This window comes from Procambarus clarkii, chromosome 52, assembly GCF_040958095.1.
Source record: "Procambarus clarkii isolate CNS0578487 chromosome 52, FALCON_Pclarkii_2.0, whole genome shotgun sequence".
NCBI lineage: Eukaryota > Metazoa > Arthropoda > Malacostraca > Decapoda > Cambaridae > Procambarus > Procambarus clarkii.
Genome location: NC_091201.1, coordinates 31,343,408 through 31,356,409, shown reverse-complemented (window position 1 = coordinate 31,356,409; position 13,002 = coordinate 31,343,408). Strand labels below are relative to the sequence as shown.

The 13,002-nt window shown below is 35.4% G+C and overlaps 1 protein-coding gene across 1 annotated transcript in view; it reads left to right on the top strand.

Annotated features, from left to right (window-relative positions):
* The window catches only part of Wdr33 (WD repeat domain 33), a 77,703-nt gene that overhangs the window by 23,574 nt on the left and 41,127 nt on the right, over positions 1-13,002 (top strand). The window contains exon 5 of the mRNA XM_045750661.2: positions 1,209-1,306. Within this exon, the coding sequence (XP_045606617.1) occupies positions 1,209-1,306 (98 nt within the window). The remainder of the gene's footprint in view (positions 1-1,208; positions 1,307-13,002) is intronic.

Genomic DNA, 13,002 nt, shown 5'->3' with positions numbered 1-13,002 from the left:
CTGAGTTCATTGTGCATTACTCAATAAGTGTGATGTAATTTTTTTTAATACAATAAAAGCAAATATTTATCCTATCTTCGAGATTATTACCAGTATTCTTTTTGTAAAGTTATGTAGAAGACTGCAAACCAAGAACTGTTCCTTTTGTAATCTTTTCATCGGCATAACCCAATAAAGTTCATCCATCCTTATCCATCGCACAAGCCATCTGCCAACTGTGATCAGTTTTGTGATTGCTGTTATTGTAAATTCCTTGTAAATATAATGACTTCTCAATAAAATAGGTGAACATGCTCTATAGGCTCACCTGGGTAGTGGCAGGTGGACTTCTCATTGGTCAGTCTGTCACCCCCAGAGGCCTGTTTTTATTCACCTATCATTCGTTAGTATCTCGCTAAATTACCACTTAATTGACAGAGAGAAGCAACAGTATATCTGTAAGAAAATGTCCAATACAAAGAGGAAGAAGTCTCACCCAGATAGTTTTTGAAAACATTAAATGGATACACAGAAAATTATACAAAGAATGAATTTTGTAGTGAATATAAGCCACCAAACATTTTTTATGTTAGTGTAATAAAGTGAATTTTAAGTTTGGTATTAAGTTAATGAATTTTTAAGAGCCAATAAATATTTGAACATGAATTCTGCCAGATCGATGAACTGCATGTGACAATACGTACTGTTAATGCAAGACATTATTTTTTTATACAAACTTGAAATTTAGAGTAATGCTTGATATTGAAAGCTAAATATTTTGCTGAAATATAAATATCAAACACTAAGAATATACAGTATATAGATTTTTACAAAAGTTATCAAACTGTTTAAATAAATTTTAACAATTCAAGATAAGGCAAATGCTTAAAACTGCTGAATTTGTTTTTAAACATTGATAAAATGTATACAGTAGTAATATTAATGTAATAATGTTGAAATAAATCTTAACGATTGGTCATATTCTATTAGTAAAATAAAATACACCTAACTAGAAGAAAATACAGTATGGGTTTTTAGTGGACAAATGGGCCTTTGGCATAAAGTTGTGCAGTACAGTATTTAGATTGCCTGATTTGAATTGTTGCTTTTATTAGATATTTGCTTGTCTTGGGGATCAAATAATGCAGACCATACTCCACTCCCATCACCAACACACACACACACATGTTGTGCATAAGTGTATCCTTTCCACAAATGTCTTTCCACAGTTTTTCCCCAAGTGACCAGAAGTTTGCCACTGGCTCAGATGACGGAACAGTTAGGATATGGGACTTTTACCGCTGTTATGAAGAAAAAATTCTTAGAGGTAAGGAAAAATAGACATCACTGTTTTGCCAACAGGGTGCATTATGCTATGGTTATGTATTGTAGTGTAAAATACTGTTTTTATTGTATCATTATATGGTAATGTTCTCATCAGTTAGTCATATATGGGCAATAGAGAAGCAGCATTAATGATATGAACACTGTTCTTATTGGAATTAAGGACCTTTCATATGTATACCCTGTATATATATATATATAAATTCATGAATTAGATGCAGGTTATTCAGTAAGCTCCTACTTGAACGTACAGATTTGTACCAAACCCCAATTCCAGTACAGGAACTTTAGTTGGATCCAAACATTATTATTTAAACCAAAAAATTACCAGTCATTATTTTCTTATTATTGCAGATGATAGAAGCACATTTATTCTCACTTTGATATAGAAATTATTGGGAAAATGTATTTTTTTCTTGTCTGGTTAAAAACTTTTGATGCCAAATTTCAGTTTTCTGTTTTTTGTTGCATTCTGATTTCCAGTTGAGTAAGGGCCATTCAATCCGAAGTCAACTGTGCGGTATTGTACTTTCATTTTATTTTATTTTTTCTCTTTAAATTTTGAAAAGTTAAGTGTGTGTGCAAAGATGTATGTAGAAATTAGAAAATGAGAAAAATTAAGACTTTACTACCTATACATAGATGCAGTTATATGTGGCTGTGTAGTTATTGAATGGGTTGTTTATATTTGTGGATCTCGTGACTAAAAATCCAATTGAGTACAGTTGAAGTATCAAAACTTAATTGAAGTTCAGACAAGCATAAACAATAGGTCTGTGCGGCCTGTCTCATACCCATGAGGAGGAGAATTTAGCAAATTAAGTTTTAATAATTAACTTATTAACTGGGAACTAATAGACCATGACCTCACAAAAATATACTGGAAACAACAGTTGAATAACATAAACTAAGTCAGTGTCTTGAGAGAATAGACACCATGACACTATACATATGCCCAGTTCATATCTATCACAAGATATCGTATCACAAGAAATTAGATAAAAATGCAATAGGAATGAATGGTAAGCTAAAAACAAAAGAAATGATGGAATTATAGTACAGAAATGCCCTTCTCTGTCCTGAGAACAAGAAAAACTGCTAGATAAATAGTTATTTAGCTAAAACTGTAAGGATAAAATCAAATCTAGGATACACAGTGAAAATAGATATCAGTAAAATTTACAAGCATCAAACATGTTTCTCGTGCAAAGTCGAGAACAAAAACCAGTATTGGGCCCCTTGCACGAGGGAGATGGAATGTTTGTTATTGGTTACAAAAAAATTAGTGAAATATTGAGGACACAGTATGACTTCTTTTCATTAACCTCTTTAACACTGAAGATTTGACAACCTAAATGAATTAATTCATGAATGTGATGCCAACCTCTATTTATATCTCGGATATCACTAACCCCATTGGACTTCGAAGTGGAACAACATGCTTGTACACCCTGCCCCAGGGGCCAAGCCTCTTGGAATAATGTATTCATCAAGAATTTTAAAAATGGCTTATTACATGCCCTAAACATAATAGAGATATACAGCCTAGATATTGGTATCATCCCTATCATGCTTAAAATGGGGTAGTAAAGCAGAAGCAATAAATTTTAGACTGATAGTACTAACGTCACACATCATAAAATCTTTGAAATAGTGCAAAAAAAGTAAGATGAAAAAACACAAAATCACAAGACCTTTATAATCCTGGCCTAACATGGGTTCAGAGTGGGTTTCTCCTTCCTCTCACAATTGATATACTCCTATGACATAGACTTTGATGCCATGGAAGAGAAGCAAAATGCCTTTGTGATATACACTCACTTTGCAGAGGCTTTTGACAAACATAACCATGGTGTAATTGCACACACAAGGAATAATTGGCAAAGTAGGAAGATGGATCTTAATTTTCCTAACAAGCAGAAACCAGAGTTTGAATCAACAAAATACAATTTGGATTATTCAGTGATAAGTTTAGTACCCCCACTGTACTGTACTGGCTTCAGTACTCCTCATTCTCATACCAGTCAATGACAAATTATCACAGTACTATATTATCCTTTATGGATGATACTAGTAGTTCAGAAGTAGAAAGTACAGAGGATGCAGCATATCTCCAAACTGATATAAACCAGGTCTTTCACTGAGTCACAGAAAACATGATTTTCAATGAAGACAAGTTCCAGGTCCTGTGCTATGTAGACATTAAAACAAACCATGTACTGTATTGTACTATATAAAACAGCCAAACCACACTAGAGAAAGAAAGAGGCAACGTAAAAGACCCCGGGAGTATTCATGTCAGATGATAATCGGAGTGAGCACAATAGAGCAGCTGTAATAACTACAAGAAGAATAATAGGCTGGAGAACGAAAACCTTTCAAACATGAGATATCAAATCAATGATGGTACTTTTCAAGACTAGTGCTGACTAGGGTGGAATACATATTTTTGAATACTAACAGCCCCATTCAAAGCTAGAGAAACCATTCAGTAAAACATCTAAGTTATTGTGACTGCTTAAAATCACATAAATTGTACTACCTTGAGGATATGTGAAAGAAATAATAATAATTTGCACCTGGAATGTATTAAGAGGGACTAGTTCCCAAACTGCACATTGCAATACCAATTCCTTAAGAGGCCAGAAGGCATTACAATGTGTAACACAGCCCCACTGAAAAGGGTGTAAAAGTACTTATAGTAATTATATGATCAAAAATACAGTTTAAATATGTTGTTATGGACCACCAGAAAACACTTATTATTGAATTTGAACAAACCAGAGAAGTTTTTGTTTGTTATTAATAAGACCTAACTATCCTAGGCCTAATACATGATATTTGAGGCCTACTATAGTACATATGTGCTATACTAGGTCTAGGAATATTTAAGTTTGGTTTTAGCCTCATTTTCCAGACTGGAACAAACTACAAAAAGTGGCTTACTAGGCCTCCATTAGTACTGTATTGGTACTGTACTTTCAACCACAGTTACAAAAAGTCCTATCATTGCAGAGGAAGAGGATGGGTTGGGAAATAGCTAGCTGATGTCTATGTTCAAGAGGTAATTTAATGAACACCTCCAAATGGTACCAAGAGATGTGGTCACTGACCGAGTTGTGGGGACATCAGTCCTTAGAACTAACTTGGGGGTAACCTCAAGGTAACCTATAATGTAAACTTACATTGCAGGTTAAATTGAAATTGTTAAATTATTAAATTTAAAATGTAAATTTGTGTTTGTGGTTTAAGTTTGTTGCCTACGAGGAGGGCAGGAACATGAGGTAACCTTGTTGCTAATAAGCAACACTCGTGTGTGTTGGTACTTACTCTCGGTATGAAATGCCAACAAAAGCTTTTTGTTAAAATAATTCAGTAAATGGAATTTTCTATTTCTCTGTTTAACCCATCTGTAAAATCTTTGTAATGCTTTTTCTCTGATCATTATTGTCCTTTTATAAAGTACAGTACTGCAGTTAACTTTGATTTCAATTTCTTATTATTTTAATATCTGAAGACAATTGCCACCACAAAATAGCATCAAATTAGTTAAAAAATCAGAACAAACTAAATTTAATTTTCCCATTTAATTTGTAACACTAGAATTTTTGAACAATATTATAATGAAATTGATACAGGCTTTAATTTGTATTGGATTGCGAGACATTAATTAGAGCCTGGCAGTTATTAGACAGTCTTTAACAAGCATGTGTTTGTTTGTTTTTAATAGAAATATGTAATGCAAGGGGAACAGATGATTCTTGAAAGACTGAAGATCAGAGATAGTGGGAAAAACATATGGTTATAGTCTAATTCTGGCTTAGCACTTTTTGATTATCAAAAACACACTCGGCTATTTTGAAAAAAATATGCAGGCAATGAATCACAATAATGTGGCTGAAGATATGTTATCCAAACCACACATCAAAAAATGAAGAAACAATGACACTTGTTTGTCCTGGACCATTATTAAATCATGTAATGGAAAGAGAAGAAGAGATTAACAATATGAGGGAAGAGAGTAAGATGAAAGGATGAATAAAAGAAAAAGATGAATATAAGAATAAGATGAAAGGAAAGAATATCTTCCCAGTTACCTCTACATGTTGTTGGTTCTGGGAATCAATGTCACTGTGGCCCAGTCTGTGACTAGGCCTCCTGATTGGTGGTGTAGTTAACCAGACTGTTGGACAGTGCTGTTCGCAGTCTGACATGGATCTCAGCTCGGTTGATCTTGTATTCTTTAGTTATCAAGTTCTCTTGAACAATGTGAGAGGTTGGCTAGTTATGCTTCTTATATTTGGAGGGAGAGTGTTGAAAAGTCTTGGGCCCTTAATGTTGATACAATTATTTCTTAGCATACCTATTATACTTCTTTCAATGGGGCTATTTTGCACTTCCTGCCATGCCTCCTGGCCTCATAAGGAGTTATTTGTGTGTGCAACTTTGGAATCAGTCCCTCTAATATTTTTTTTCCAAATGTGAATTATTATGTACATCTCTTAGATTTAGAAATGTTAAACATTCCTAATACTTTAAATGTTAATTAAATGGAATTGGGCCGTAAAAGATCTCTGCACGTTTTCCAAGTCAGCAACTTTTGCTTTGAATGGGTCGGTTAGTGTGTGTAACAATATTCCACCCAGGAGAACACTAGTGTCTTAAAAAAAAGTACTGTGCCATCACTGGTCTGGCATCTCTTGTTTGAAAGATTTTTATTATCCTGCTTGTCATTTTTCTTGTAGTTGTGACACCTACTTTATTGTGTTCTTTAAAATTAAGGTCTTTTGAAATTATTAATCCCTAGTCTTTTGTATTGTTTTTTTCATTGTTTGATTTGACTGTTTTGTATGTGATTTCTATTTTTATATTTTCGATTTTACAATAGTGCTGAGGCTGGAACTTTCTTCATCAAACATCATGTTTTCTGTGATTCATTGAAGTCCAGATTTACATCACTTTGTAGGTTTAATGTGTCCTCTATATTGTCTAAATTGTGAATCAGCCTTTTGTGGGGGATAGTATCAAAAACCTTTTGGCAGTCTTAAGAGGATGCAATCCACTCATCCTACTCTTTCCTGCTAATTCTTAGTGACTGTTAAAGAATTCACTCAAATTAACTAGTCTTTCTTTGCTCTTTCGTTCTCTTCAGATATACAGTATTCCACTATTCTTTCTCTAATTTATATTTTCTAATATTTTACGTATAATACATAGCACGAACTAAGAAGTTTAATTTGGAAAGATTATAGAAACAAGATTTAACAACTCCATAATAGAGAAGTGGAGAAGGCACAGAAGGAATATAAACCTTTGCCAGAATCTCGAGCTCTTTTTCTGCTGAAATACTTTGGAACAAAGCTTATCAAGGCAAGAAGTGGGAGAAAGGGAGGAAAGTTAAATTGAGACAGTCTTCCATACTAGCAGTTACATCGTAGGAGAATATGAAAATGTCATGGAAAGGTGTGGCATTCAAAAGTTGGTTTGCATGTTTTGAGATAGCTTGGGCATGTGGAAGGAATTAAGTGTTCTTAGACCTGTGGAGAGAATGTATTCAAGAGGATTTTAGGGTATTGGTACAGAAGAAGGAAGACGACATGAGTAACGAGGAGCAAGAGTGAACAACACACAAGGTGTATTACAGTTGTTTGTGAAGAGGAAGTGTTCTGTTATTGTTTGACAGAGGTAGCTCTGTGGACCTAATCTTAGGAAGTAGTTTTTGGTTACTATAGCTTGACCGTTCTGTTCCTCCATGATTCTGTTTACCGTGTAGATACACAGTGATAAATGGAAAGGAGTCATTTATAATATCTTAATTTTTGTTTTCCAATATTGCTGCTCTTTTTTTTTCTGTATGGACTATTTACCTTCCCTGCCTGTTATACAGTAGACATATTAATTATTTTATCAATTAATGTTTGTACTAACAAACTTTAGTACACCAGCATTGTACCATTACCCAAATCAATATGAAAGGTTGCAAATGTCCCCCCTCTTATAGTATGGTTTTGGAAAATCTGCACCAGCAAATTTTACTTGAACTAGGAGGATATCTATGAGTATGTGGATGGATAAAATAGTTCAGAAGTTTGTGCTGGACCTTTTTCCATTGGGGGTCTGCATTTTTTAGTTACTGGACATTTAATTATATAATGTTAAAAGGGTATGTCATAGTGATTTATAAGCTATTCATTTAGAGTGTTTATGATTGGGGGACTTGCTCTCTGCAGCTATCTGCCTTTGGAAGTGTTTTCTTTACCGGTTTTCAGCAGTGACTGAAACATTTTGAACATTTTGTGTTCAGGCAAACAGGATTTATATCTGAGCCAATCATACTCTTTAATGCCTTTGAGTATCTGTGATTTTCCTTCTATCAGATCTTTACTATAAGTATAAAAATAATATTGCTTTATGCAGCATGTAGTTTGCGTGTAGTTACTGCTATGAGGTTCGTACTGTCTATTTTACAAGTAAGACTAAAAGTGCTTGAAGAACCAGTTAGACGTTATAAAAGGTTTATTTTCCTCCACTGTATTTTAAGTATAATATTTACTAGTCATAGTGCAGATTGTTCTATTTATACAAAACAAGTTACGTTGTTTTGGGGTACAGAACTAGAAGTGACATTGGCTGTTAGTGGAAATGTTGCTTTATTGCCTCTTGTTAAATATGAAGGCTGGATTTCCACAGAAAATGTCTATGTAATGCTTTTGACAGTCGAGTTAAGGCTGCCAAAGATGTGTGTTGCCTGGGGTGCGCAACTTTGTGCATGTCATACCTACATAGTTTGGAGGTTTAAAGTAAGCAAGGGGCCTGACAGCTGAGTGGACAGCGCTCGATATTCGTAGTCTTAAGGTTCCAGGTTCAATTCCTGGTGGAGGCGGAAACAAATGGGCAGCGTTTCTTTCACCCTGATGCACCTGTTCACCTAGCAGTAAATGGGTAGCTGGGAGTTAGACAACTGCTACGGGCTGCTTCCTGGGGGGGGGGGGGGAGTGTAACAAAAAGGAGGCCTGGTCGAGGACCAGGTCATGGGGACGCTAAAGCCCCGAAATCATCACAAGAAAACCTCAAGAGATACACTGGGACACTGCTGGGGTTGGTTTTATTGGACCCAAACCCACACTCATAATTTTGTTATTGTGTTTAGAAATATGGAATGGAATGTAGATTTTGTATACTGTATATCCTTATAGATGAAGGATGTGACAATGTCATATTGCAAGACAATGTGACATAAATTGTAAGATAAAAATGAAGTTGGGGACAGGGTTAGACAAAATGCGAGTATGGAAGTTGAGACAATAGAGTACGAGTGTTAGAAGAGTGGTTGGAGAGGTGAAAAGTACAGTATAATGAAAGGAATGTTAGCATGGGAGTTAAGAAATGACTGGGAGAAGGTATCTTACTGCCAATCATATTATCATATGATGTATGATAATACATCATCCCTATAAGCAGCTAACTGTTACAATGATATGGAAGTGAAACTTTGGCATGTAAAGTGGCAGAGTGCTCAAGAGTACAACATGAAAATGAATTTGAGTAAAGCAGCTGGTGTAAGTATGTGATATGAATATAGCAATGAGTATGCGTGAGAGTTAAACTACATGTCGAATTTAATGTTTGAGAATTGTTACTGTAATAAGGATGTTCAAGGTTGAAATAAGGGGATTACAGTACATAGAGGCAGATGTCGAGTATAATGGAAGGGAAACATGGAACCATTTTTGAAAGTTTTAATTAACTTAATATAAATAAATTGTCATTCAAAAGTAGCCATGTAATATTGACCCTGAAATAATTAACTAGTAAACACTTTACAAATGAACAAGAAAAGAGTTATAGAATAAGAATGGCTTGCATGTCCATATGTAGTAATTTATGTCTTCCCTAAAAATGATCAAGGCATACAAAAAATACTGGTCATACTAATGTATCAAAAGAGGTAAGAGAGTATTTTGAGGGAAGTATGAAGAATATAGTGTACTGGAGAGCTGAGTGAGTTTTGGCAGGTATGCAGTCAATAATACAGATAGTGGGACAATCTTGAGAGAACACACACACACACGACTTTGTATGGCTGACTCCATGCACAGTTTTAAGTGTAGATATGATAGAGCCCAATAGGCTCAGGAATCTGTACACCTGTTGATTGACGGTTGAGAGGCGGGACCAAAGAGCCAGAGCTCAACCCCCGCAAATACAACTAGGTGAGTACACGAGCATAGCTCTCATCCTGTAACTACACTTAGGTAATTACACAAATTATTCACCAAGGAAACAAAAATTGATATGCATTTTGCAAAGAATAGTTGACAATAAGAGGGAATTTTCATACAATAGTTGATAAACCTTAAAGGAATTAAATGTAATTGACAAGAGTTAATATGTATAACATAATTAAAACATTGAAAAGATTAAGGATATTAAACATTCAATACAATTGGTGTATTTTATCCAGGAAAATAATTGAGAATACACTGAATGTCAACCATTTGGCTGCTCTAGGGAATAGCAGTTAATGCAAGGAAAACAAACTGAAAATACAATAAGCAACTTCCATCTACTTGCCTAGAACATGGTAGAAAATGGAAAGCTTTAGATGTAAGTTCTCTGAACTTTAAAACAGGTCCTTGAACTTATATAATGTACTGTATTTACACATGGGTACAAACAATTTATAAATACCTTTTTAAATATTGATATAAAATTAAATTTTAGGTTTCTTATGCTTGTTGCACAATGTTAGTGAGATGTATATATTTTAATACAAATATATATTTATACATGTAATTATGCATGCATCCACACAGTCTTATATTTTCAGTACAGTTCATACAGTTGAATTTTATATAATAAAATCCTGAGTTCTGGAATATATTCTATTTCTGATTGGGATCCCTGTGTAGTTTCCTTAGTGAAAGCTCTGGTACCACCAGACCTCACCCCAACACACCAGAACTGTAAGAAAAGATCCCCAGAACCCATCAGGCTGCATGATGGAGGCAGCAGAAAAGGCCATTGGGTTTTAAAAATACTGAAGCATTCTGAAAACTGCAAACTACAGTGTCAGTTATGGCCACAGATGGGAAAGCCATTACAAGCCAAGCCAAAAAAACACATGATGAACTCTTCAGAAACGAGGGACACAGGCCACCCTAACTGTTAGACACAGGCAGAGGGGCAAAACGGACACAAAGCCCCGACTTCAAGTCCTTGGCAAAGCAGCTATGGACCACACAAATTATTAATGCAACACAAGTGTATGCCCTAGGCTAAAGTACAAGGCCTCCAACACACAGGAGCAGGACTAGCACTACAGGCAGGTCTTGAACATGCATATAGGATTGGTCCCCATCTGGAGGCCCAGTAAGGGAGAATAATTTTCATCCATTGCTTGGAAGTGAGGTGATTTGAGGGAAGTCAGCTCAGAGGAAGTAGCTTGCATTCCTTTAGGACAGGTATTTCTAGTGGGGCATAGACTAACATAAGCCAACTCCAGGGAAGTTAATCGTGGCTTCAGTTGGAGCATAATAGAATGCTAGGGCATTCAAATATCATAAACATAATCTTGAAGTGCAAACTACAATACAGCAAGGTCTTCTGGCAGAATTAATTTTCCAGCTGGTGACTAGCCCTACAGAGGCCAAGAGGTGTCGAGTTGGTGATACCAGGTGTAAGACGGGAGGCAGTCTGGCCGAGACCTCAAGTTACCTGGGCTGCTATCTGGTAGCAGTCAGGGTATTTACCTGCAGTAATGATTATTTGCCTTGTTGACTCAGTTGTAATGCAGTTGCTTGTTTTGTTGTGCTGGTACTTTCTGGTTGCCTTCCCCAGTTTTATGGTTAAATCCCCTGCTCTCATTGCAGTGTAGTTAAGAGCCAGATTCTGGTCCTGGTTCCTGGTAGGTGATGGAGGGGGGGGGGGGTCTGGTGTACTAAGGTTAAGCTTGGTGGGACAAGTAAGTTGTTTGTTAGCCACTCCTGACAAGAGTAAAGGTGTAATGACAAGTAACACTGTTCTAAAGTGCCTGAGTTATTGGCTGAAAAAGTAAAGGCAAGTATGAAGCAGGTGCTTCACTTGAAAATATTGACAAGTGCATCAGCTTGTAATATTTATTAGGAATGAACATTTTTGTTTTGTACAGTGGTTCAAAAGCCTAGCTAACTTTTAGGTACAGTATCCATCAATTTATAAACCTCTGATTTGGCATCCAGCTGGATTTAACAGCCGGTTTTGAGACTGTTATGGATCCTCATTAAACAGGTCAGCATCCAGTAAAGGAATATTATAGTTGCTTTGAAGTTATAGAGCTTGCCATGAGGTAAATACGCTGCTGTTTAAGATTTTTTTAGGCCCCGAGAATTACTTAAAATATTACTACATTTAGCAACTTCAGATTTAGCAATTATCATGATTTAGGTAGAAGGGTATAGCTTTATATAGGTCATTAAATTGAGTGGATAATGTGTATTAGCAATAAAATATTAACATGAGGTTATAGGTACTTTTAAAAACAAATGCAAAAACTTTTGCATGCATGTTTGTATATACAGTATTCTGTCGAGCATCATAAATCTGATTTGGATAGTTTTTGTATTTTAGATAACTTATTCTAAGTGCTAGCCTGTTATATGGCATAACTAATGTTCTTTATTTACTGAATGTGGTTTTATGTATTATGAAACTTGGTTTACTGTAATTGTATATTAATCATATCTTACTTTAAACTATAGTGTTTTTGGCATGCACTCCTTTCTCTTGCTTCATTCATCTGTTACTAGAAAAAAAGAAGAAATTGTTTCATTTGTATCTTTTTTTTGCTTGTTTATTGGGTACTGGCTAAATTATCATTGTAACCTCAGTATTTGTATACTGTACTTGCAAAGCCTTTATAATTGCAGTAATTGGAAAAGCGTTCTGCATCAGAATCCCGTTTCAAGAATGGCTTCAAAATTTGTACTGATTGTACTGTTTAATGAAACATATTAATGTTTAAAATTTCTGCCAGATTGTGATATTGTTTTTAAAATATGGCATTCTACAGTATGTATACATAAATGGCATTTCTTTCAAAAAACCTACCATTGTAACAGTACTGTTATATAAAAGGTTACAGTATTCTTCCTTTCCACAGCCAATCCACTTGCCTACTACTACCCACTCATTGGTGCCATCTTGACCTAGCATTTGCATACTGTTCCCAGGCAGTTGAGATTGGGTTCTGCTTCTTATGTAACTCATTAGTGCCCTTATTTTTATCAATGCCGTCTTGTTCTGCTGTTCCTAGATTTGAACATTGCTTCTTTGTCTACTTTGTCAGTTGTCCTTGGAATCTTATGTATTATGTTGTCCTATTGTAGCTTTTTCCCAGTGCAATGAGTTGATCCCCAAAAGCCCTCAGCTCAGGAATGAGTTTTGTTGTGTATCTTTTCAACTTTTTCTAGCTTTTGTTTTCTCAAGTAGGCTCCATATCACAGTGTGTGTCACACATGCGTTGTATATAGGACCTGGAGGGCTCTCTTGTCCAAATGTTCTATGGCTACATAGAAGCTGGCCAGTTCAGGTATCTTCTAATGAGTACCTTATCATTAGATTTTGGGTCATGTCTACTCTCAGGTCTTTATAATTTTTTTGATGTATGAATCTGTCTCCCCTTCATCCTATACTGCTATA